Raw genomic sequence first — 27,383 nt, forward strand, 5'->3', positions numbered from 1 at the left:
AATTTTTAGAAGTAATGCCAAAAAGTAAAAGGCGACATTGGTACAAAAGTTTTGGGGAAGCTTAAGCAGGTTTTGGAAAATAATGAAGGCTTCAAAGCTATTCAAAATATCTCATACACTTTTAGAAAACGACATTTTGCGACATAGAAACGTGTATTGATGGAAACCTGTTGTCAAAATTAAAATATACCCATATGACATCAGTAAATGTGGAGCGAAGCTTCTCTTTATATAAACACATATGTTTTCTGATAAAAGACAAACCTATACCCTAGAGAATTACTTTTTTAGAAATTTATTTATTACATATTTTCGACCAATGTTTACATATATTTTAAAAAAATTTACATATATATTTACATATTTTCATAAATTTTCATACATATAATCCGCCCTTTAATTATAACATAAAACTCTAGGCGACAAGTTCCACCCTGGGCACAGGTACCTTGGTGTTCATCGCCGATATGAAATTCGTGTTCAACGACCTCCAAAACTCCCAGAGTATAAAAATTGAACTTATTTCCGTCAGTATTTTCCGAGTTATAAATTTCTCATTTTTCATCTCTTCAAGATGCATTTGAATGCATTTTTATTATGGAAATTTTCATCTGCCGGAGATCAATTTAGTTCACAAACTTTTCTGACACTCTCCTGAATCGAATGCAAAAAGTTGCATGCCGATTCATCTTACTGCACAAAATTCCTAGGTGAAATGCTTCGTTTCCTCGCCTAGTATAGATATCTTTTTCTTATGTTGGCAAATTTTAGGCTTTGATTAAATCTTTTATAATTGTTTAGCACGATATAAATAACAATCTGACCCCAAAAAAATAAAGTAAGGATGAAAATTTGGAAATAGGTAGTTGAAATTGTCTATTATTATATAAGAAAAAGTTTACAATTCTACATCCCCTCCATTTTACAAAAATGTAGGGAATACCCCCTTCTCGGGGTGAAAAATATACATTCAAAATAAGTCCGGAACTGGATAAAATGAATGATTCTAAACAACTTTTGTTCTATAGAGTTTTTTCACTAAGTCAATACTTTTCGAGTTATTTGCGAGTGAATATGTTCATTTTTAACAAGAAAAAACATGTTGCTTATAAAAAATTAAAAAAAAATGGTGTACGCATGAAATCTGTACACCCAACGGAAGCAGAGTTGTAACTAATGAAAAGAAGGTTCTTCTTCGTCAAATTCCAAATCGACTATTTCAATCTGAAATAACCAAAAAACGAAGCACTTTTCGGGGAAAATTGATTACAAATTTTTTAAAGTGTTTAAAAAAGGTTTATTTCTGTTTTTTAAAAGAAGGTCTAAGGTTAAAAGTAAGTGACTAACGCTTAAAATATTGTTGGTCCCTCTCATTTTTTTGGTAAAAAGAATCACGAAAATCACCCCCTAACTAGCACCCCAAATAAATTTAATCATTATCGCTTCACAGGTTACTTTGATTATGCATTCTCTATATGATCTGTAAGTTTCATCAGTTTAAAGTGCTTATTTGTGAAAAGGCTGTAGTTAAAATGGCTTAACGGGTAACTAATCACGAGTTTAGGCAAATTTTGAACAGCCATAGCATAACCAATTTTTGTTTAAGAAGAAAACAAAAAATCCAAAATATTCAGAAAAGCAAAGCGTACATTTTATTACTCTTTGAGATTTTTGGTATTACTAATAATTTTTAAGTTAACTTGAAAAAAATTGGAATTTTTTTCTAAATTAAAAAATTGTTTAATTTTAAAAACAATTTTTTTTTCAAAAATGAGCACTTTGGGCCAATGAAACTTATAGTTCATATAAATAATACATAAGTAAAGTACTTGTAAAGCGATAATGAATAATTTTATTTGGGAAGCTAATTAGGGGGTAATTTTTGCGATTTTTTTACAAAAAAAGGGACCAACAATATTTTGAGCATAGCTCACCAATTTTTTTTAATGTTAGAAGTTTTTTTATAAAACAAGAATAAACCTTTTTTTAAATAAAAAATTTGTAATGAGTTTTCCCCGAAAAGTGCTCCGTGTTTTGGTTATTTTACGTTGAAATATTCGATTTGGAATTTGACGAATAAGAACATTTCATAAGCTACAACTCTGCTTCTACTGAGTCTAGAGTCTTAATGCATACACCATTTTTTTCATGTTTTTATTGGATATATTTTTGCTAAGAACATTTTTTTGGCTAAAATACTTATTTCTTGAGTTATCTGTGAAAACCCGTCCAAAAACATGTTTTATTTTTGTTAAAAATGAACATATTCACTCGCAAATAACTCGGAAATATTGACTTAGTGAAAAAACTCTATAGAACAAAAGTTGCGTAGAATTAGTCATTTTATCCAATTCCGGACTTATTTTGAACATATGTTTTTCCACCCCCGAGAAAATATTTTTCACCCCGTATTTCCCAATTTCTGTAAAATGGAGGGGATGTAGAATTGTAAACTTTTTCTTATATAATAATAGACAATTTCAACTACCTATTCCCAGATTTTCATCCTTTCTTTATTTTTTTGGAGGTTTTCGAAAAGTTTTTTGTTCATTGATCGGGTTAGTTCTATAATCTGATTTGGTAAATTTATCAAACAGGTAACCTTTTGATTGTCACACAGTGCAGGAACTACAATTACATATAAATTTTAAAATATTCATGCAATGATTTACTGCAATTAAAAAATATGTCTCCCGTTATTAGGCGTTACCGGTATTTAACATTACTAGTACCTAGAGCAAGAATAATTGTTAAAAAAAAATAGTAGGAAGGTCAGAAACAATGTATATATATCGGGGTGAACGGTTCTGTAATTGTACTGTTTCTCAGACATATCTCAACATGAACGCTTTGGTAAGAATCGCAATATTATTTTGAAAATTAGTTTAAAAAACTAAAATTTCATTTATCTTTATTAATTTCTATTTTAACACTTTGCTGTCCTTTTTTTATTGTATTTTCTATATTTTTGATACATTTATGCAGTTTTATTTGATTTATTTTCCTTGAAAAATAAAAAGAATATTTCTTTGTTGAAATGTTGCACCTACATATTTATTTCAATATTTTTCACGTCACTTTTTATTTTTCTTTCCCTTTTTCTTGGGCTTTTTTCCATTGTGAGTTCGCCGTTCTTGTCATCCACAACACTCTATTCTCCCAGTCACCTTCCCTGAGGTCTCTATCATAGCATTTCCTATATAAGTTTTCCATCTCATAGCAGGTCTTCCTTTTCGTCTTCTTCCTGGCGGTTCCCAGACCTGCTATGAGATGGAAGAAAATTGGAAACAATATTCTTTTCGACCATCTGTGCTCTGGCATTCTTTGTACATGCCCGTACCATTGCAGGGTTCTGTTTTCAAACTCTCTTGTAACTGAGCATTCTACTTTCATTCTATGCATATTCCCTCTGTCCTTATTCTATCTTATCTGGTGATTTGTAAACATCTTTTTATAAAGTCCAGTTCAACTGTTCTTATTTATATATGGTAATATCTAGCACTCTGTTCTGATCACTGGCGGATCCAGAAATTTTTTTGGTGGTGACTACTTTTCTCTGATGCAAGGTCACCTTTAGTCTTACCTCCAATAGGATAAGAGGGTTTTCAAATATTTTTGGGAGGTCATGACCCCCTCTCTAAATCCGCCAGTGTTTCTGAATGATCCTCTTTTTGTTTTCTTTGGTTAGATCGTTGTTCCATATCACTCCATGGAGTGGTTTAATGGATTTTGTTATCCCCGTGCTATTTTCATTTCTATATATTTCATACAAGTACCATCTCGGACCCTAAATATTTAAAAGATTTATAACTCTTAATGGTCTCTTCTATACTTAACTTCAAATCTGCGACCTCATGGCTCATATTCTTCCTTTCATTCCCATATCATATATTCCATGTCCTTCCTGTCTTGTGCAAAAATGACTTGGTCATTTACAAAAAGTAGTGACTGTAATATATTCTCTTGTACTTGTTATGCTCATTGTTCCACATTTTCTATACCATCTTTTGTTGCGATGATTATTCTTTATTTTTGACTTTCTAAATTCAAAATCATTTCTAGCTGTATGCACGAGCGTCTATGAATTTATTTAGTGCAAAATAATTTTTATTGCATTTTATATCCTTTTTCGTCTTCTCACAGGTTAATTTTTGTTTTTAGCTTCCATTCTTTTCTATTTATAGCTTCTTCTATGGAGCTTTATTATATTATTTTTCTAGCAGTCTTTTCTGCCATTTTTCCTCTTTTCTAATTCTGCTATTCTTGTTAATGGACAGCAACTTCGCATGTTTGCCTTTTTGTTTTATGTTCAGTATCTATTCTGTTGGATGGGGTTCAGTTATCTAATTACTGTTTTTTATTTCCTAGCCTTTGTTTAACCTTCTGTTTATCGCTCATCTGTATCTTCTACTGAATCTTCTGCTTGTGTATCTAAGCGGTATTATTTGCTCGTTCGTCCTTCACATATGTCCATTACCAGAGTAATTTGCATTTTTCTATTTTGTCATTTAATGCCTCCTTCACATTTATTAGTTCTCTAATTCATTCATTTCTCAGTTAGTCCATTAGTGATACTCTGCAGCTTTTTTTTTAAACACAATCATTTCTGTTGCATTTGTTCCCTTTTCAATACTTTTATTTGTTACCCACGTCTCTGAGCAATACAATGAGCAGATTTCCACTATTCTCCTAAAATTTGATCTAGGATAATTCTTAAATATTTGTTTTAATTCTTGGATTAAGGCCTATACTTTTTTCATTTTTTATTATTGTCTTTCTCTGTTTCTTATGTATTGGTTTATTTAATTTTTTTTTTATTTTTGTATGTACTTTGCTGTACAATAAAACTTACTTTATAATTGCAGGTCCTTGCTCTCTTCGCCACCTTGGCCGTAGCCTCAGCCGCCCCAAGCTGGGGACACGGAGCTCTTTTGGCCGCTCCCGTAGCTCATGGAGCCGTCCTCGCCGGACCCGTAGCTCACGGAGCCGTTCTTGCTGGACCCCACGCCCCTGGAGCCGCTGTCATTGGACCCGTAGCAGGAGCTAGTGCTGTCATTGGACCCCGTGCTGGTGGTGCTCTTGTTGCTGGACCCGTAGCTGCTCCTAGCGCTGTTATCGGACCCGTAGCTGGACCTAGTGCTGTTGTTGGACCCGTCAACCATGGTGCCCTCATCACCCCTGCTATTGCTGCCCCATCTGTTATTGCTGGCCCAGCTGTTGGTAAGTTCTTATTGGATTAATGTAGTAACAAAGCAAGTATATTAAGAATATGTAAAGAAAATAGGAAAATAAATGTGAATCAAGAGGAAGATAGTTGTTCACACTATCAAGTATAGTCAAATTATCATACTAAATCATCTTTGTTTTGGAAACGTACTATTTATTTGGAAGAACTAATAACTTCCCATTGAGGAGAGATAGGTAACATAAGCATTAAGGAAACAAATAGAAAATTATTAGGAAAGGACACAATACAATTAAGAAAATTATAGAGGACTATAATATATGGAGGTCCAAACAACTATTAAGACTAATCCAAAAATTAATAGAACAAACAGAATACCATAATAATGGAGATTCTGAATGGAAAAGCTTCCTAATACCACTTTTCAAATAATGAGACGAATCAGACTCGGAGAACTTCAGAGAAATTAACTTATTAATTAAAAACCACATTAAAATTAACAACCCAATTGATAAAAAATAAACTGAATGACTGTACCCTAGCAGAAGAACAACAATGTTTCACAACAACGACGCTATATTTATAATGAGGCAAGTGCAAGATAAATCACTAGAATACAACAAACCGGCATATTTATGTTTTGTGAACTTTAAAAATGCTTTTGACACGGTTAAATTAAAGGACGTTATTCACTTATTGTACGTAAGAGGTACACATCTAGCAAAGGTCAAAACGATCAAAAATATCTACAAGAACACCACAATAAAAGTCAAACTAAAAGAAGATACTAATCGCCTCAATTGAAGCTGGCAATGAGATAAGATAGGGGAATCCTTAAGCCCCCTGTTATTTAAAAAGTCATGAATTAAATAGTAAAAAAGTAAGAACGAAAAAAGGATAGCAAATGGAAGGAAAACAAATTATTAAAGATCATGTAAGCCGAATGATAAAACAAATAGAGTAATAAAGACGGCGAGAGATGGTTCCCCATACTGGAGGTACATTGAAAAACAGATAGTGCTATGTCTACACAAAAATAAGAAGAATAAGCTTCTCAAAATAAAAAAGTGTAGTAAGTGTAAGGTCTTGGGGGGATTTTGCAATCTACTCATAAACTGATAAATATTAAATATATAATAAAAAAGAATTTTTGGAGACCATACATATCATGGATTTAGAAAATATAGAAAAAATAATACGAAACTAATAAGAAAAGTACTATGCAAAGAAAAATTGTGAGAAATTTATAGATTGTTAAATTTTTAATGTGATTATTTTATGGTTTACGTAATTTAATTTTTTATTTTTCTGTTCCAGGAGCTTGGGGTCTCGGTGGTCATGGTGCTTGGGGACTCGGTGCTGGTGCCTGGGCTGGTCATGGATGGGCCGGTCATGGATTAGCCGGACACTGGTAAACCTTCAACAAAAAGAAACACTGCCATACAAAACCGTAAATATTCCAGTCAAAATTCAATAAAGATGGAACACTTTATTACTCTCTTTCTTCTATTCCTTCTTCAACTTCTTCTTCCATGTACATCTTTACAATCACCTAGATCATTAGTTTTCAATTTCCATCCCACAGCCAGAAAAAGGCCGCCTGAAAACTAATTTATCTGATCTCACGATCTGTCGAAGTGATCCTCCTGTTGGATCTTTCACTGGAAATTTTTACGAAGACGATCTAGCTCAAGTTTGCGGAAAATGTATAGATATTATTAGCAATGTTTAAATGTATGTACTACGGTTGTGAAATTTTGTTATTAGTATTTATTTGCAATATTTGCTCAATAAAGAGTTTAAAAATAATATATTTCGTATGTTTTAATACCTTACTAATTTATAAAGCAAGACATTCATCTTTCTTAATAAAAAGAAGAAATAGACAGCAAAGAAATCAACATGTAGCATTTTTGAATAAACCCAACGTTTTTGGGACGATTTTAAATTTCATATAATGCTCCAAAAAATTAAAGAACCCAGAATAAATGCGTTAATATATATGTCAAAAAAGTTGAATTAATAAATCTTCTTCTTCTTATACTTGTTGTAGATCTGTCGATATGATAATTCCAACGTTGAAGTATTTCTTAAGAGGTAGACTGCCAGCTATCTTTAAATATTTTTTTACAAAATGCATTGCTAAAATTCAGCACAAATCTTCAGAAAAGGAGATTTTAGACAATAATCTTAATTTTAGAAAATAAAATATTTAAAAAGCAATAATTTCTACGTAACGTTTTATCCTTTCTTCTTTCTTGGTGACAAATTGTTTCGAATATTAGCGATCATTCTACAATTGGTAGAGGAGTTAGTCAACCAATGGGTTTACTGCTCTTACGGCGCCGTAAATTATCGCCCTTGTGGCCTTTCGCTGTAATAATTTACTGTAATAATTTTATTGACTGATGCTTTACCTAAATAGATTAGTTGTTGTTGTGGATAACCATTTCTTGAGAGACTGGGGAAAAATTCTGGTTGCAGTTATTAGGAATAGTCCAGTTGTAGATGTCTCGAACCTGAAGATATTCCTTCTTCTCCCTGATCCTCTCTTTCCAAATTCCTTGACCTGAAAAATGACCTGCAACAAGTTATATCTCTGTTAATTTCTTATAACATGGCGAATATATTCTAATTTGCTCTCTTTGGTTGTATTAACAACCATTCCTTCCGTAGTACCTTAATATTAGTCACACGATCTAGCAATGAAATTGTTAAGAAGCGTTTGTAGCAGCACATTTTGAAGGCTTCGAGCGTTCCTAAAAATTTTTCAGAAAGTGTCCAAGTCTCTACTTCGTATGATAATCTAGAAAACACATATCTGATTCTGAAAGTATGTACTTATGTCATATCTAATTCAAGCAATATGTTTATATAGGAATGAGCCACAATTATTGGTGTAATGAAAATTATATTTATAATTCACTAATGTTTGACGTTTCGATTTCCACTCGGGAATAGGTCTCAAAAAAGATTAGTCTAAAAAATTCTGGAAATATTATATAGCCTGGTGTTCCTATGTGTTTCTTTTCAAAAAATGACATACTTGGCCTAGATCTTATAGCCATATTGCTGTGGCTTATTTCTAGGAAGTTTGATCCTGCGAATGAAGGCATATTTCGATGTAAAGTGTACGCTATTTATAAAGAACAATATTGGTGTCGGCATTTGAAAATCTTCTTAGCACATTACGACAGGAGTACGACAGCGATGCCTCTTGTCACCCCTGCTTTTAACGTTTACTCCGAAAGAATATTCAGAAATGAACTTTTTGAAAAACATGAAGGAATAATAATTGTGAACGGTGAAGCCATCAATAATTTGCGATATGCGGACGATACAGTACTCCTAGCTTTTAGTCAAGAAGATCTGCAAATTCTACATACTTGATAGTGTCGTTGAGAAGGAGGCAGGTCTGGATCTGAACATACGGAAAACCGAAATACTCGTAAGAAGTAAACAACAGAATATAAAATCTTCTATATATGTAAATAATACCAAACTTGAGCAAGTTGATAAAATCGTTAAGTCCAGGACGAAAAAGAACCTCATGGTTGAAGAACTTGCGAGATTGGTATTGTGTTGATACAAGCATGCTATTTAGGGTGGCAGTGAATAAAATTAAGATAGTTATGATGGTAACCAACGTTCTGAAAGGACATGGTACACGAAGAAGAAAATAGTGACACTAACTTCACATATTAATATTTTTGTATAATAGTATAGTATAGTTGATCCAAAAGATGGCATAACCCAGACATCCAAAGTGAAAGTTATCCTTCAACACCAAATTGTTCTATATGGTCCACACAATGTATAGAAAAAAGTAACACCATTTTAAGCGTCGGGTTTGGAGGGAGAGGGGGGAGAAATCGGTAAATTCGTAGTATTTTAAGTTTTTCGCCAATATTTCTAAAACTATCCCGTTTAGCATGAACAACCTTCTATACAAAATTGTTCTACATTAAATTTGAAATAAAAAAGGACCTATGCATAATCTTTCTAAAATGAATGGTTCCAAAGTTACATAGGTAGTATAGTCTAACTGGTCCAAAAAAAGGCCTAACCCAAACATCCAAAGTAAAAGTTTTCCTCCAACACCAAAATGTTATTTATGGTCCACATATTGTTCAGTAAAAAGTTACACCATTTTGAGCGTCCGGTTTGGGAGGGAGATGGGAGAGAAGCCGGTAAATTAGTAGTTTTTTTTACGTTTTTCGTCAATATTTCTAAAACTATGCTTTAGCGTAAACAATGTTATATACAAAAATGTTTTACATGAAATTTAAAACAAAAAATAATGTATACATAATTGTTATAAAATCAACGGTTCCAGAGTTACGGAGGGTGAAAAGTCGAGGTTTTCGATACTTTTTATATTTTTTGGGCAATATTTATGATATAACTATACCAAAAACCCAGACATCCAAAGTGAAAGTTATCCTCCAACACCAAATTGTTCTATATGGTCCACATAATGTTCAGAAAAAAGTAATACCATTTTGAGCGTCGGGTTTGGGTGGGAGAGGGGGGAGAAATCGGTAAATATAAAAAGTATCGAAAACCTCCACTTTTCACCCTCCGTAACTCTGGAACCGTTGATTTTATAACAATTATGTATAGAACCTTTTTTGTTTTAAATTTTATGTAGAACATTTTTCTATAGACCATTCCTTACCCTAAAGCATAGTTTTAGAAATATTGACGAAAAACTTAAAAAAACTACTAATTTACCGAATTCTCCCCCATCTCCCCCCCAAACCGGACGTGTAACTTTTTACTGAACAATATGTGGACCATATAGAACAATGAAAACTTTTACTTTGGATGTCTGGGTTAGGCCTTTTTTTGAACCAATTATACTATACTACCTCCGTAACTTTGGAACCGTTCATTTTAGAAAGATTATGAGTTATGCATAGCGCCTTTTTTATTTCAAATTTAATGTAGAACAATTTTGTGTATAGGGTTGTTTATGCTAAACCGCTTAGTTTTAGAAATATTGACGAAAAACAAAACTACGAATTGACAAAACTACGAATTTGCAGATTTCTCCCCCTCTCCCCCCCAAACCCGACGCTCAAAATGGTGTGACTTTTTTCTGAACATTATGTGGACCATATAGAACAATTTGGTGTTGGAGGATAACTTTCACTTTGGATGTCTGGGTTTGGGTCTAACTATACCATACTATAACTTTATTATAATTTTGTAAATAATTATTATTCAATTAATAATGAGTTAATATTTCATAAGCTTTTCTTTCTTCAATTTTGTATGTTCATGTGCCTAACTTTTTCTATAAAAATTGGTAATGATTTTATAACTCTAATTTTTTGTGTAAATCGGTATATCTCGTATAAAATTCGTAAGGTCCTTGTACTTAGCACGGCCATTTTAAAAGATCAAAGCTAGAACATTTTCCTCTTAAACCCTCGCTGTGTTTATTATATTATAGGAAGATTATATAGGGTGTCCCAAAAGTAGCGGAACGGTCGAATATTTCGCAAAATAAACATCGGATCGAAAAACTGAAAAATCGTATTCAATGATTTTCAAAACTCTATCAAATAACACTAAACACGACCCCCACTTCACCCCAGTGCCGGTTTATCCACTGGGCGCTTGGGGCGGGCGCCCAGGGGCCCGTACCTTTTAGTTATAAAAAAATAAAATCGCTAAATAATCTACATATTTTCCGAAAATAATATCATACACAGATACGCTAATACACTGCAAGCGCCTATGCTCTCTTGTTACATCTCTTCACGTCTATACACAGTGGCGTAGCCTAGCCCCATGGGGGCCCGTGTCAATGGATATGGCGGGGCCTTTTTCCAAAAACTACAGGAAGTTGTCAGATTCGGCCATGTCTCGAATTGTATCCAAAATAATCGCTTAAACGGAGTTTTTCAGTTTCTGAGACAATTGTTTCCCTAACTGCAGTACCTTCCAAGTAAACTAATAATTTCATTTTGAATTGTGGGGCTTAAAGAGTAATTTATCTCACTTTTGGGCTTTAAAATAAGTTATTTTAAAATAGGATTATAATTTGTTATTAAACGAAAGACAAAAATATATATATATATATATTTAATTTAATTTATAGATAAAGAATAGATTATACTCGAAAATGCCAATACCCAAACAATAGGTACAAACCATTTTAAATATTCAAAAGTAAAGAGATTGCAAAAACTGCAATTTGGCATTATACAGTGGCCACACCCAGCCAACGGTAAATGGACAATTAGCTAAACAAAGAAACTGTGTTATAACAGCGAGCGGCGGCAGATAGATGTTATACCTACATAATACAATAAATATCATTTATAATATAATATATAGATAAATAATACATTACACTAAAATGCCAACACCGAAACAATACATACTACTGTTTCAAAACGACCTAATAGTGAAATTGTAGAATATTTTGTTCAATTTTTTTAAATGGATTTTTGTCAGACACGGAAGAACACACACTAATACACACTATTATAGAGATCATGATAAGGTGCAGACGAGTCAGGTGTTTTTCTCGGTCGATATTTTAAATAGTTAATGTATAGTCTGTGTTTACAGTATAGTTTACAAGATAGTGTTTACAGTATAGTTTTTCTTGTATAGTTTACAAGAATTATTATTAGGATTGATATAATAGGGCGTTAAGTCTTAATGCGAAAGTGACTAAATTAATTGCTAAACAAATTGAGAGGTAAGAAGTAATATTTTATTTTATTTTATTTTTAACACGTGGATACCCTTACTGATTTCTTTCTTTCTCCCCTTCCTTTTACCCTATCAGGGTGTCGGATTTGGGATCGGTATTTTAATTTCCATTGATTTGTATTGTGCAGTAGAAGTCTTTCATTGACCACACGTCTAAGAGTATTGAAATTGAAGTGCTACTTCTGGTCCGTTTTGTTCTATGGATGTGAAACTTGGACAACAAAAGTGAAGAATCTCAACCAATTAGAAGCGTTCGAGTTGTGGTGTTACCGTCGCATACTCAGAATCCCATGGACAGCACACATATCCAACGAACGTGTGCTGGAGACCATGCACAAAGGGCGAGAATTGATCAACGTCATAAAAATGAGAAAGGTTAATTACTTCGGTCATATAATATCGCTTACGCTGGTTGATCATTCAGGGCAAAATCGAACGAAAACGCTGGGTTGGAAGAAAACAATTGTCCTGGCTGCATAACATTAGACAATGGACAGGCCGAACGGTCGAGGAATTGTTTTATATAGCTGCCGACCGAGAAACATTTCATCAGCTTGTTAATCCGACGATAGCCAACGCTTGAAACCAAGCATGACACACAAAGAAGAAAAAGATTTTAATTTCCATTCACCCATATTTTCCATTCTTTCCTGTTTTCTGCCATTATCTTAAATTCCACGAGTGATTTTTCTTTAATTTTTTCCGCATCTGCTACTTGTTATATCCATTTTTATCTTGTTCTGCCTCTTTTTCTTTTTACGATGTTCTTTGCGTCGTAGACTTTTCTTGTAATTCGGTTGGGCTGCATCCTCATCAAATGCCCATACCAGTTCATTTATCTCTTTGTTAGTTTATTCGTTATTGGTTCTTGGTTGTCCATTCTCCCAATAGTCTCGTTGCTTAATCTATCCCATTTTGTCTTTACAACTATCCTTTTTAAATGTCTCATCTCCGTTGCATGTATCCTGCTCTTATATTTTTACAGAATTTTTCAGTTTTCACTTGCATAGAGCACAGTCGGTATCACTATTGTGTTATATATTTTTATTTTTGTGTCTCTTGTAAGTTCTCTTTGTCCCAGTATTAGGGCTAACGCACATGTAGTATAACTTGTTACTTGTTTGATTTCTTTGCTCTATTTGTTATTTCATTTGCATAGTTAACGCATCTGTTTTCTTATTAAAAAACTGACAATGAATAGCAATGAAGGGGGCCCCTAAATCTCCAGCGCCCAGGGCACGAAGTTTGGTTAAACCGGCACTGCTTCACCCCCTAGAGGTAGAGTGGGGGTAACATAAAAATCTTAAATAGAAACCCCCAGTTTTTATTGCATATTTGTATATATATAAAAGTAAGCAACTTTTATTCGAGACATTTTTTCGAACTGTGGATAAATGGCGCTATAATTGGGAGAAACGATTTATCCTGATAACATAGGTAAATTATAGAAACGGTCTAATATCTCGAGAAATACACTTCCAAATGAAAGAAAAAAAAACACGTATTTAATATTTTTCAAAAACCTATCGAATAGCACCAAACATAACCATCCAACCTACCCCCTCGAGGTGAGGTGGGGGGTAACTTTATGATCTTAAATAGCAATCCCTACTTTTTATTGCAGATTAGAATTCGTCATGAAAAATTAAGCAACATTTATTCGAAACATTTTTTAAAATTGCTGATAGATGGCGCTAATAAATCGTATTTTTCCAATTAAAGCGCCATCTATTAACAATTTTAAAAAATGTTTAAAATAAATGTTGCTTAATTTTTCATTACGAATCCGAATCTGCAATAAAAAATGGGGGGCTTGGAGGGTCATGTTTAGTGTTATTCGATAGGTTTTCGAAAAATATTAAAATCCTGTCTTTTGGTTTTTCATTTGGAAGTGTATTTCTTGAGATATTAGACCGTTTCCATAATTTATCTATGGTATCAGGATAAATCGTTTTTCCCAATAATAGCGCCATCTATCCACAGTTCGAAAAAATGTTTTGAATAAAAGTAGCTTACTTTTAAGTAACAAATCCAAATCTACACAAAAACTGGGTATTTCCATTTGAGATTTTAAAGTTAGCCCCCACCCCACCTCCAGGGGGTGTAGTGCGGGTTGGTGTTTGTTGTCTTTGGATTGATTTTTGAAAATGATTTAACATGTATTTTTCAGTTTTTCAATCCGATGTTTAGTTCTCGAAATATTCGACCGTTCCACTACTTTTGGGACACCTTGTATATGTCAAGGCATTATTTTGCGAATGTACATAATGCTCTCTTACATGACCATTTTTAAACGAAAAAGAAAAAAAAACAAAATATAAACACAATAATTATTTTTATTGCAGATTTTTAAATTTTATAATTAACTATTCTAAAAAGTGTTGAGGCAGTTTCATTCGGTTCAGTACTAGTCTTGATATAACGGTATTCTAGTGGAGTACTCCAGCCAAAGTTGGGCCCCAGAGACCGCTAGCTTTAACTGTGCCAGAGGGACCATCGATGATGACTGGGGCTGTTTTGGGACCGGCTACTACAGCTCCGTGAGCACTAGCTTCAACAACACCTTAAAAAAAACAAAAAACATCAAGTATATTTCCATAAATTGGAAATCCTAGGAAAATGAATGGATTAAATTGCGAAGAAAAACGACAAGAATATTTACCTCCTCCGTTGGTAATAGCAACAGCACCAGCTGGGGCAACAAGTGGAGCAGCGAGAGGGGCAACAAGTGGACCAGCGAGAGGAACGCCAAGTGGACCAACAACTGGACCAACACCCCAAGGACCGACGACAGGACCAAGTCCTAATCCTAATCCTAATCCTAGTGGTCTGCTGATGATGGTGGCGGAACTAGGTGGGACGATAACTGCTCTTGGTCCTACTACGCCCAATCCAAGGCCTAGTCCCAGGCCGCTTGGAGAAGCACAGGATACTGCCAAGGTGGCGAAGAGAGCAATGATCTGCAAGTAACCAAATAAAATTAGAATAAAAAACATCTACATATTTACACATATATAATTTTTAGCACAAATAAATGAAGCAATTTTATGAAATTATTATATTTTAATATAACAGTTGAGAACCCGATCCCAACAAAGGTTTTCTATAGTCTTAATAAAACATACACGCACGAATCAAGGTTATCTCGTATCCTCTGAAGATCCCCCATTACGTATTCACTCTAGTAATGCCCAGCTCACTGCCAAACAGATCCTAACGGAATACTGACATTATCAACACAGCTGCATTGATTTGAAAGGTAGTTTGGAGGAGCTTCTAAATTCCCCAAGCCGTTTGGAAGACTGATAAGTGATAAATTGCTTGAAGACTTCACAGTTGTGTTTACACGTTTAGTACATATATAATGCTGAAAATAAAGACAATTAAAAAAACATTACCTAATTAGTTATAATCTGTGAAATACTTTAATCTGTTAATTATACTAAATTTAAAATCGAGATGCAGTACAAATAAACAAACCAAGACACGTTAAATGTTACTAGGAGCACTCCCGAATCATAATTTACAATATGTTACCGGCCAAAAGGTCGGATTAAACATCAACAAGACGCAAATAATGACTAATCTGGTGCTAAATCGTAATATTGTTGTTGATGGAATAGATATTGAGCAGACCGCATCTTATAAGTACTTGGAACATGAAATTCGGTTGGGAAGAGATAACCAGACGTGAGAGCTCCCACGTCGCATAGGATTAGTCTGGAAAGCGTTTGGTAAACTGAACTATGTATTTAAATCTGACTTACCCATATGCTTGAAAAGAAAAATCTTTGACCAGTGTGTTGCCTGTACTCACATGTGGAGCCGAAACATTAACACTAACAAAAAAGGTACAGTGAACAAGATTCGCGTAACTCAGAGGGCTATGGAGCGCCAGATGTTGGGTGTCTCCCGGAAAGACCGAATCCCAAATGAAGAAATACGCGGTAGAACAAAAACAACAGACGCTGTCGAAAAAATCGCCTCGCTTAAGTGGAATTGGGCACGACACGTCGCCAGATTATCAGACAACCGATGGACCAAACGTATTGTAGAGTGGAGGCCACGAGAAGAAGCACTACGGAACAGAGGACGCCCACCAACCAGATGGGCCGGCGATCTGAAATATGTTATCAGTAACTGGATGCAAGCCGCTCAAAACAGAAACATATGGAAAGAGCTGAGGAAGATTTATGTCCAGCAGTGGACGCGTACGGGTTGATGATGTAAAAACGTTGAATTACTGTAGCTGTGTCAATACCGTGCGTTGCGGAGACATGTTAAACTAAATAAAAAAAAAATCGTGGAATATTTAAATAATTCCATTAAGGAAAATTATTCGTACAACAGAGCTAATTGCACTAGAGAACACGTAATTGCTCACACACCAGGCAAGCTAGAAGAGAACACGTAATTGCTCAAATGCCTTTAAAAATATGAGCCTACAAAAAAATAATTAAAAAATCAAAATGATGGCATCCACACTTAACAGCGAGTCAGAAACATCGGTCTTCAATTCACTGTTAATATCTGAAGTAGTGGACAAATCAGTGGCGGCTCGTGATTTTTACAATAGGGGAGGCTATACCTAACTGAAAAATATCTAGACAAATTTGCACTAGCAAAAAATGTAATTTAAGGCTCCATTTTTTGACCATTTTTGATTTACATTTCATAATATCATCCTAATTCATAATTTCATGATATCATATCATTTTAAAAATAGTTAGTCTAATTGTAAAAGTTTAATACCAAAGTTTGTGTCGTTTATTTGTTAACAATTCCATCTATTTGTAAATAGATACCTATGCATATCAAAATAAATACAGATTTGAAGTTTTGCAGTCCATACATAATGAAGCTTCAAATTTTTTAAGATACTCAACTGAATTTTTTTAATTCTAAACGCGGCGCACTGCGAATTCAAAAACATGATAAATTACCGATATTTTGCTTTGAGTTAGAGATATCGGAAAAAGTTATTTGAGCAAGTTGTTCCAAATATTATTATAACCCCACATACCAAATTTCATAACAAAATTCGCACTTTTAGATTTTTCATTATTTTTAGTCAGGACCCTAAAATTCGTTGTCCGGAGACGCACGCAACCACGCAACGGAGCCGAGAAGCTACTCTGCCTCCCTTGGTATATCTCCGGGCAGCGTGTGATGGCGCCGTAGACACAGCATAATAAACGAAACCAGCAAGGACACTCCCTGATGCCGCCTTTGAAGTTGAAAAGTACAGGGTCGCCGTTTTTCGCGTAGTACATCTCAGTGGTATGTGATGTGTTAGTTTATCAGTGTTGCCGATGTCACCAACTTTATTACTCGTGAGAGATTCTTTTTGAATAATTTCTGGAATTTATGCAAAAGATTAACAATACAATCGCCATTCATCGTCAATATTTTGTGTTATGTCCCAATTATTGACATAATTCTTACAGGCATACGTATAAAATTATGTTAAAAAATATTTAATATTATCAGAATGTCATAAAAGTTAAGTAAATCTGTTAATTATGTACAAATCGGCAACACTGTCGATTTTCTACATTGTCTGGTACTACGCACAAAATGGCCGACGATCTGCGCCGTAATAGTGCGCGAACTTTTCCCGCCTACTAGTGTGTCACTGCTGTTGCGTTTTCTATGCTGTGCCGTAGATGCCACTGTTAGGAGACCGGGTCTCTTTAAACGCCTGCTGCGCTGCACTGAGACTGCTGGGCTTCTCGGCTCCGTCCATGCATCTCGGGATAACCCAGGGTCCTGCCTAGAATAATATTTAATAAAACTGAGACGCGATCATGCGTTCTAATGCTAATGCTCCGTATGTATGGATAATTAGTGATAATATGGAATTTACACGTTGTATAATAGTGAGAGTGCTTACTGTTTTCGCGATTCATGATAAACAAAACAGTGTAGAGTGTGTAAAAAATTTATGGGAAGGCTGAGCCTCCCTTGCCTCCTCTGATGAGCCGCCACTGGGACAAATTCACATACTTAGGCTCCCCGATGACCAAGAGCAACTCAACAACGGAAGAAATCAAACTCAAAAAATTTTGGCAAATAAGTGATATTTTGGGCTGCTACAAAACAAAAATAATTATACAGGGTAGCGAGAAAGTATGGAAACACGGCAATATCTCGTAAACCGCTGGAATGATTTTTATAAGTTTTGGTGGGTAAGGGTTTTCTAATACGGTCGATATTATAGTGGTAATTACAGTGTTGTCAAATCTTCCGGTTTTCTGGGAATCTAATGAACTTTCTGATTTCAAATAGAATACCCTGTATATTATTTGCATTTAGACATCCTTAAGAAATACTGATTATTTTTATGTTACATTTCCTATACTTAAATGCTATAATTTCGGAGTTATTGCTACATTTATTAAAAAAAATTTTAAACAAATTATAAAAATCAAATTTATCGGCCGCGATAGACATTATTTTAGGTTCTTTGGATCATTGGGAACAAAAAAGGTCTTTTGTAATTTTTCTTTAAAGTTAATCGTTTCCGAGTTATAAACAATGTAAAACTATCAAAAATACAAAATTAGACTAGAAAATTTTCAAACAAAAACACGTAAAAAAATAATTTTTGAAATTACGAAGTACCTATATCAAGCTCAGACCTTGTTTTATCAGCTAAATAAGAATTTTTGGCAGGTTTAATTCTAAAACATTGTTTTTTTTAATTGTTAATGAAGCGCTTATGAGAGGACGAGAGATCGGGCTGCATTAAAAACTAGAAAAAAATATTTTAAAATGAAATAAGCCCAAATTACTTACCGGTAACTGATAAAATAAGGTTTGAGCTTGAATTTAGGCTAATCGTAGTTTCAAAAATAATATTTGTTAATTGTGTTTTTAAACCTAGAAAATCTTCATTTTTCGGTTTTTTTCAGTTTTAAATTGTCTATAGCTCGGAAACGATTAAGTTTAGACAAAAATTACAAAAGGCCTTTTTTGTTTCCAATGATTCAAAGAACCTAAAATAATGTCTATCTCGATCGAAAAATTTGATTTTTATAATTTATTTAAAAATTATGGCACTTAGGTATAGGAAATATAACATTAAAAATAATCAATATTTCTTAAGGACGTCAAAACGCAAAAAATATACAGGATGTTCCATTTGAAAAAAAGAAAGTTCATTAGATTTCCAGAAAAACGAAAGATTTGACAACAATGTAATTACCACTATAATATCGGCCGTATTAGAAAACCCTTACCCAAGAAAATCTATAAAAATCGTTACAGTGGTTTCCGAGAAAATACCGTGTTTCCATACTTTCTCGCTACCCCGTATAGCAACCCGTTATACCGCCAGTGCTGACATGTGGAAAACATGGAACATCTCCAAGCCAGATAAAAACTTGACAGGAATATTCGGTGGCATCTGTGAAAATGGTATTTGGAGGAGAAGGTACAAATTGAATATACCACAAACGAATACAAATAGGTATCTGGTGCTAAAGATGTAATAGCACTCATAAACAAACAAATGAAATAGAGAATGCCGAAAAATCCCCTTACGAACAATTCACACATCCACTACTTCGGGCTGGGAAAAATTTTTTGAATAGAATCGAAGATCCAAACACCAGCTCTTAGAAATGTGTTTCGCCCTCTTCAACCTCTATGGGCTCATCGGTATGTGTCTGAAGATATTCAACCTCTCATCTTCACCGATGAGCCCATAGAGGTTGAAGAGGGCGAAACACATTTCTAAGAGCTGGTGTTTGGATCTTCGATTCTATTCAAAAAAATTTTCCCAGCCCGAAGTAGTGGATGTGTGAATTGTTCGTAAGGGGATTTTTCCGCATTCTCTATTTCATTTGTTTGTTTTCGTACGAGTGGTCGTCCAAACCAGTACCTGTGGATCTTTTGATCACTGAGTGTGTTTCAAAGATCTACATCTTTTGTTTTTTTCATAAACATTATCTTACTTACTCTAAAATAATTAGGGAATTAAAACTTGAGAATGGCATTGTCAGGTTGGGCGTAGATTTACGTTCCTGCTATGTCTAGGTCTCGAATGTTGTTTTTTGATTGGAATGTGTCTGAAGATATTCAACCTCTCATCTTCACCGATGAGCCCATAGAGGTTGAAGAGGGCGAAACACATTTCTAAGAGCTGGTGTTTGGATCTTCGATTCTATTCAAAAAATTTTTCCCAGCCCGAAGTAGTGGATGTGTGAATTGTTCGTAAGGGGATTTTTCCGCATTCTCTATTTCATTTGTTTGTTTTCGTACGAGTGGTCGTCCAAACCAGTACCTGTGGATCTTTTGATCACTGAGTGTGTTTCAAAGATCTACATCTTTTGTTTTTTCATAGCACTCATAAAAATACGAAGACTCAGATGGGACATTTAGAGAGATCGCAGCAGAACAACCCTCCTAGACGAATTCTTATCTCATAGGCGGTCGGAAGTAGATAAAGAGTTAGGCCAAAGCTTAGATGGAGGGATGGTGTAGATGAAGATGCTAAAATATTAGGTATAGCAAATTAGCAACGGTAATAAATAGGGTTAACCGGTAAAATAGACTTGGGGAGGTCGGGGGACTTGGGGAAGAGGAAGGGGGACATTAATGTTAGTAGTGAAAATTGTTAAAAAAAATATATGTCTGGGAAGAAGATGATAGTGATTAGATCTTAAAAATATAAGAGAGTGAACCGGTTTAATTCAAATTCTGTGAAGAAGACGCAAGAAAAAGGTTTAGAAAAGTACATAAGACAATACAAAATATCCTTAAACCCGGATTTCAGAGAAAGGATGCCATTAAAATAGAATGCCAAAACATTAAAAATGTTAAATAAAATACTGAAAATAGATAAAGAACAAAAATGGTAAAAATGGAAACATCGTTTCGAAGAGCTTTAGTGACAGTTTGGTTAAAACATTATATTGCTCCTTGTTTTTAAACCAGGAGGAGTAAACTAAAAAGACAGATTCACACCCAAAAAATTCACTAGAAAAATCACCAAATGCATCTTATTTTTTTGGTTGATCATGCCGGCCTTCGATGGTAATCCATAAATATTATATTATACTAATAAGTCGCTAAAGAGTTCTTAGGTATAGCAAATTGGCAAACAACTGTTTTTTATACAAATGCAGACTAAAAATGTAAAAATTAAAGGAATAATGCAGAAACACAAACAATCGCCGAGATAATTTAATTAACCTATGAAATGCCAGTGGTGTCAAAATTTCATAAAAGTCAATAGTGTCAAAATTTCATAACAGACGTGAGAGACCAATTACAAACAAGCATTACTGCGCGGTAAATTTGAATTACTCCTCCTGGTTTAAAAACAGCATATAGTAGAGAAACATCTCAAAAAAGAAATTGAAAAACTAATAACAATCACGAAAAATCAAAGTCGCGATTAATAAGGGACGTATAACTAACTCCTTGAGATTATAAAAGCTATCTGAGCCGAGGAAATGCCCAGGAAATATCCCAGAGGCGAACGAATCAATTACAAGAGCTACACAAAAAATAGGGATAGAACTGAATGTGCACGTTATAGAAAAATGTCCCTGTTTTATGTACTATACAAGCAAGAGAAAATTAGCTACTATGAATACGACAAATCGGTGCAAATAGACAAAAGAAAATTAATAGAAGCCATAAAAGAATTTTTAAGTGCTAACAAAAATAACAAGAATGGTAATAAGGACACAAAAACCTATTGTACAGTTTCAGTATTTGACGTGCAGAAAATTGTTCACCAGAGATATCATTTGCCTACCCTACACCCTATTATTCAATACACCCTTTGACAAAATTATGAGACAGTGGTAACAAATAAATAGATTCGGTACGTATTCTCCACAGATAATCAACTTTTAGCGTGAATCAAAGGCATGGCATTCACTGCCAGATATGCAATTGCTAGATACAGGGTGTTAGTAAATAAGTATGAAAAATTTTAAGGGCTAATTCTACATGAAAAATTAATGCCAGTTTGCTCTATAAACATATGTCCGCAAATGCTTAGTTTCGGAGATACGGGGTGTTGAAATTTTTATTTCAAACTGCCAATTTATTTATGGCTCTAAGACCAGTTGAGCTATGAAAATGAAATTGGTGAGTTTTACGAGGTAGTTATTACGAATTTTATGACATACAATTAATAATTTTGTATTCATCATTGGCGCGCCTACGGGCAATGGTCTGAATTATTTTAAAGAAAAAAATAGTACACCACTGAGATATTTCGAATTAGAAATTATTTTTAAATTCCACGTCTAATTTATGATAAAAAAAACCTTTCTTGCCTTTTTTTCATAGGATGCACCGTTTTTATGCAGAAAAATAAAACATCTTGGCGCATATTTTTCATTTCTTAATACATCATCAAGAACTATCCAATATAATAATACTAAACTAGAACAATAACAGAAAATATTACTAATACCATTTTAACTAGGTGCAAAGCTGCAAGAAATATTTAAAATGATCTCCTTTACAGGTAACAGAAGAATTTTATATTCATCATTGTCGCGCGTACGGGTAATGGTCTGAATTTTTTGAAGAAAAAAATAGTACGCCACTGAGATATGTCAAACTAAAAATCATTTTTGAATTCCTCGTTCAATTGACGACAAAAAATCTTTCTTGCCTTTTTTTTATATGCGGCGCCGTTTTTATGCAAAAAAATTAAACATCTTAACGTTTACAAAGTATTTGAACTAAGTTTCTATGCATATGGAAACTACCTCAAATACTTGGTAAGCGTTAAGATGTTTTATTTTTTTTGTATAAAAACGGCGCCTCGTATGAAAAAAAGGAAAGAAATATTTTTTGTCGTAAATTGAACGAGATATTCAAAAATGATTTTTAGTTTGACATATCTCAGTGGCGTACTATTTTTTTCTTCAAAAAATTCAGACCATTACCCGTACGCGCGCCAATAATGAATATAAAATTCTTCTGTTATCTGTAAAGGAGATCATTTTAAACATTTCTTGCAGCTTTGCATCTAGTTGAAATCTTATTAGTAATATTTTCTGTTATTGTTCTAGTTTAGTATTATTATATTGGATAGTTCTTGATGATGTATTAAGAAATGAAAAATACGCGCCAAGATGTTATATTTTTCTGCATAAAAATGGTGCATCATATGAAAAAAAGGCAAGAAAGGTTTTTATCATAAATCAGACGTGAAATTTAAAAATAATTTTTAGTTCGAAGTATTTCAGTGGCGTACTATTTTTTTCTTTAAAAAAATTCAGACCATTGCCCGTAGGCGCGCCAATGATGAATACAAAATTCTAAATTGTATGTCAAAAAATTTGTAATAATTACCTTCTAAAACTCACCAAATTTCATTTTCATAGCTCAACTGGTCTTAGAGCAATAAATAAATTGGCAGTTTGAAATAAAAATTTCAACACCCCGTATCTCCGAAACTAAGCATTTGCGGACATATGTTTATAGAGCAAACTGGTATTAATTTTTCATGTAGAATTAGCACTTAAAATTTTTCATACTTATTTACTAACACCCTGTATAAACAAAAAATAATTAAGACAAAAGAAATTCTTGTATATAATACAAAAATAAGAGTATTAACAACAATACTTACCTCAACAACATTATATTATGCCTAGACATGGACTATAAACAAAGAATTTCCAAGACAATTCAGAAGAGTGAGAAAAGAAGAAAACTTCTCAGAATATTTGATAGAAACGTAGTACCTACCGTGTGAACAAGGAAGGCTAATTTATTTGTCTTTAAACCCAAATTTCAGAGAGGACAAACATAATACTAAAAAGCAGAGATGAAAATCTTTGCAAGATGGATATCATTAGTAACTGTGTAAGAAATAGAAGAGTAGAATGGAACGACCACATAAGCAGAATGACAACAAATAGAGTAATAAGGACGGCGAGAGACGGTTCCCCAATAGGAATACGATCAGTGGGAAGACCACGAAAACGATGGAACGACAACTTACTAGAGGCATATTGAAAAAACAGACAGAGTCATGTCTATACACAAAAAAAGAAGAAGAGGACCCAAATTTCGGGTTAGAGCCAGTGATTATTAAATAGAAAAGGATAAAATAAGAAATAAACCATGATTCTATTGACTCTATGAGACTTTATGATTCTATGAGACCTAATCTAATCTTACCAGACCATCCAAAAAAAATCAAGTTTTATTAACAAAAAACTATTCTACTTTTTCTGACAAAAGTTGAAATACCGTTGGAAAAATATTCAGATTTTGCGCCATATTAAAACTATTTTTTTTTAAATGAACAAAAATTATTGATAACAATAATTGAATCTTACCAAACCGTTCATATTGGTGTAGTTGATGGAATTGTCTGGACTGAACAACGTGATGACAAATGCTACACCCCGGTATATATAGATCATACACTGACCTTCATCCTTGCAGAATTGCATAATATTATTTGCCGTTATTAGTAAGGATACTTAATGAAGTTTATAAAAATCTTTTTTTTAGATTTTACCAAGTTTAGTAAAATTATATGAGGAGCCGAAATAATAGTTTGAAAATCATCAAGAACAGTGAGATTTGGATTCATTAATAATAATTTTAAGTCATTATTTTATAAGTAGATAACTTAGAACAAGAACTAATATATTAAGCTATCGTTTTTCTTCTTGTTACGAAAATAGGGTGGTAAGTAGGCCCAAAAAAAGAGATTTACATGGTTTTCGAAATTTATATATTTATTTACAAAGTTCAACAGGCCTTGAAGGGCTAGGGCTAAAATACAATTAAATACAATATATATTATAAAATATATTACCTATATTTATGTATTATAAACTTGTATCAAATGGGGTGACTTCCTATCCAATCATGCTCCTTGCCTTTTAATTTGACTTACGATTCACCTCTATTCGTCCCTGTTCGTTGCTCTTTCTTCCCGACCATCAATTCCTTCGTTTCTGAGATCTGACTGTAGGTCTGTCGAAAGTATCATCCAACAGAAGTTGACTGGTAACTTTGGCTTGGCCCAGACGTGGTTGTCATTTTTGAGTAGGTATGTTTTTATTTAGGTTACTAGTTACTCTAACAAACCATCTTTGTCTGGATCGTCCATTCCTTTCCTTCCTTTTCTTGATTGGGCCCCGGTTTAGGTTCACTTTTAGCCTCCTTTTCATTTCCTTAAAATTAGCCGAACACCTTAAAAATGGGACATGTTTGATGTCACGAATTTCCTAAACCAGTAGTCCGATTTGAGTGATTCTTTTAGTATGTTATAGCCTTATTATTTAAGAATATCCTTGTAATAATATTGTTGCTAGACAGCTAAATATCATCTTATACCGGTGTAACAATAATACTGTGTTTTTTTCTTAAATTTTGGAACACCCTGTGGACTATTCTAGCATATAGAAAATATTGAAATTTAAACACAATTATAGCCTTAGGCTTTCTTAACATCTCCTTTTTTGATTCATTTGCTTATGTTGGAAAATAAAAAGTTATGGGCTTTATCAGCTAGCCATGTTTTTCATCGATAAATCCTCATAGTAGGGGAGGAAAGTATGCTAAATTTGCAGTTACTCGAGCGTTATGGGGACATATTGGCTTGTGAATAGTATGTGCTAAAACCAGAAAAAGGTTAAGTTAAGTTTTTCATATATTGGGGGACTTTTCATTTTTGAATTTATTTTCCATTTGAAACAATCGTTTTTTTCCGATTACAGCGCGATCCATCCATAATTCGAAAAAATGTGTCGAATAAAAGTTGCTTATTTTTACGCAAAGAATCCAAATCTGCAATAAAAATTGGGGCTCCTATTTAATATTTTAAATTAAATTCCCCACCCCACCTCCGTGGGGGGACGTGTTTGGTGCCATTCGATAGATTTTTCAAAAATATTGAACACGTGTATTTTGCAGTTTTTCCACGGGAGGTCGTCATTGTGACATCGCTTATTGATTTATTTATTTAATACATCTATTGAATTACTTTAGGCTTGTTTATTAAACTAAGCAGATAATGATGGTAGGGGAGCCCAAGCGGGGATTTTTCAGTTACATGGGGAGAAACCTTGTACCCTGTAAATGTACCTATACCATATATTGGTTCTTAACACCGGGGAATTCATTAAGGGGGGCAGAGAAAAAAATCTATTCTTAGAAATCTAAAAAATCTATTCGCTTGGGGGATAAATTAAAAATTTTAAATACGATATTTCGCGAAATGAACATCAGGTCGTAAAACTGCAAAATACACGTATTCAATATTTTTCAAAAATCTATCGAATGGCACCAAACACGTCCCCCCACGGAGGTGGGGTGGGGGGTTACTTTAAAATCTTAAATAGGAGCCAGAATTTTTATTGAAGATTTGGATTCTTGATGTGGAAATAAGCAACTTTTATTCGCAACATTTTTTTAAATTATGGATAAATTGCGCTATAATCGGAAAAAAACGATTGTTTCAAATGGAAAATAAATTAAAAAATGAAAAGTCCGCCAATATATGGAAAACTTAACTTAACCTTTTTCTGGTTTTAGCACATACTATTCACAATCCAATAGGTCCCCATAATGCTCGAGTAACTGAAAATTTAGCATACTTTCCTCCCCTAATATGAGGATTTATCGATGAAAAACATGGTTAGTTGATAAAGCCCATAACTTTTTTATTTTCCAACATAAGCAAATGAATCAAAAAAGAAAATGTTAAGAAAGCCTAAGGCTATAATTGAGTTTTAATTTCAATATTTTATATATGCTAGAATAGTCCACAGGGTGTTCCAAACTTTAAGTAAAAAACACAGTATTATTTTTACACCCGGTATAAAATGATATTTAGCTGTCTAGAAACAATATTATTACAAAGATATTTTTAAATAATAAGGCTATAACATACTAGAAGAATCACTCAAATCGGACTACTGGTTTAGGAAATTCCTGACATCAAACATGTCCCATTTTTAAGGTGTTCGGCTAATTTTGCCGGTGTGTGTGTATTTTTTATTGCTTCCAGACGTTGTTCTGAAAAGAAGCGTTTGTTTAAAGACATAGGACAATGTTTTATTGTTTGTTATTCTGTATAAAACTGCTAGCAATATTATTAAGGCTGTATTATTAAGACCAGAAGGAATTCAAAAACTTACAATTTTGAATTCCCTCTTGTCTTCTTCGCTTCAGCATCCGTTTGGCTTGCAAATTTTAGAAGCCATGGAGGTGTTACCAAGGAAATGGACCAATAAGTTTTCAATTTAAAAATCTTTTAGTAATATTTTAATATTTTTAAATATTATTAATATTGTTATTAGGATTTAAAACTACTTCATCTTTTAATTCCTGTGATTTGACATATTCTACGTGTCGGACTAATTAAAATGCCCAATATATTTGTGGGACAAAAATTTTTTCATAAATTATAAAGTTTGCTAATAAATAAACTTAAAAACAATCTGCTAGTTTTCACAATCATAAA

The 27,383-nt window shown here is 33.6% G+C and overlaps 2 protein-coding genes across 2 annotated transcripts; one reads left to right on the plus strand and one right to left on the minus strand.

Moving 5' to 3' along the window:
* The first annotated feature begins 2,692 nt into the window (after nucleotides 1–2,692).
* Nucleotides 2,693–6,994, plus strand: LOC126889273 (cuticle protein 65-like). The gene is made up of 3 exons (XM_050657388.1): nucleotides 2,693–2,853; nucleotides 4,866–5,220; nucleotides 6,503–6,994. Exons 1-3 carry the CDS (start codon nucleotides 2,782–2,784, stop codon nucleotides 6,598–6,600), a joined length of 525 nt encoding a protein of 174 aa, XP_050513345.1. The 5' UTR covers nucleotides 2,693–2,781; the 3' UTR covers nucleotides 6,601–6,994.
* A 7,241-nt stretch (nucleotides 6,995–14,235) lies between these two features.
* LOC126889274 (uncharacterized) lies at nucleotides 14,236–24,327 on the minus strand. Its single transcript, XM_050657389.1, has 3 exons — nucleotides 24,241–24,327; nucleotides 14,580–14,877; nucleotides 14,236–14,480 (listed from the first exon to the last, which is right to left on the minus strand). Exons 1-3 carry the CDS (start codon nucleotides 24,325–24,327, stop codon nucleotides 14,347–14,349), a joined length of 519 nt encoding a protein of 172 aa, XP_050513346.1. The 3' UTR covers nucleotides 14,236–14,346.
* Nucleotides 24,328–27,383: the final 3,056 nt, after the last annotated feature.

This window comes from Diabrotica virgifera, chromosome 8, assembly GCF_917563875.1.
Source record: "Diabrotica virgifera virgifera chromosome 8, PGI_DIABVI_V3a".
Lineage (NCBI taxonomy): Eukaryota > Metazoa > Arthropoda > Insecta > Coleoptera > Chrysomelidae > Diabrotica > Diabrotica virgifera.

Bases quoted from the DNA above. Each gene is read 5' to 3' on its own strand.
- LOC126889273 (XM_050657388.1), top strand. From the start codon at position 2,782: ATGTATATATATCGGGGTGAACGGTTCTGTAATTGTACTGTTTCTCAG. The intron at 2,854-4,865 runs GTAAGAATCGCA...TTATAATTGCAG, and splicing joins ATCTCAACATGAACGCTTTG to GTCCTTGCTCTCTTCGCCAC. The intron at 5,221-6,502 runs GTAAGTTCTTAT...TTTCTGTTCCAG, and splicing joins TATTGCTGGCCCAGCTGTTG to GAGCTTGGGGTCTCGGTGGT.
- LOC126889274 (XM_050657389.1), bottom strand. From the start codon at position 24,327: ATGATCTATATATACCGGGGTGTAGCATTTGTCATCACGTTGTTCAGT. The intron at 14,878-24,240 runs GTAAGATTCAAT...GGTTACTTGCAG, and splicing joins ACACCAATATGAACGGTTTG to ATCATTGCTCTCTTCGCCAC. The intron at 14,481-14,579 runs GTAAATATTCTT...GTTTTTTTTAAG, and splicing joins TGCTATTACCAACGGAGGAG to GTGTTGTTGAAGCTAGTGCT.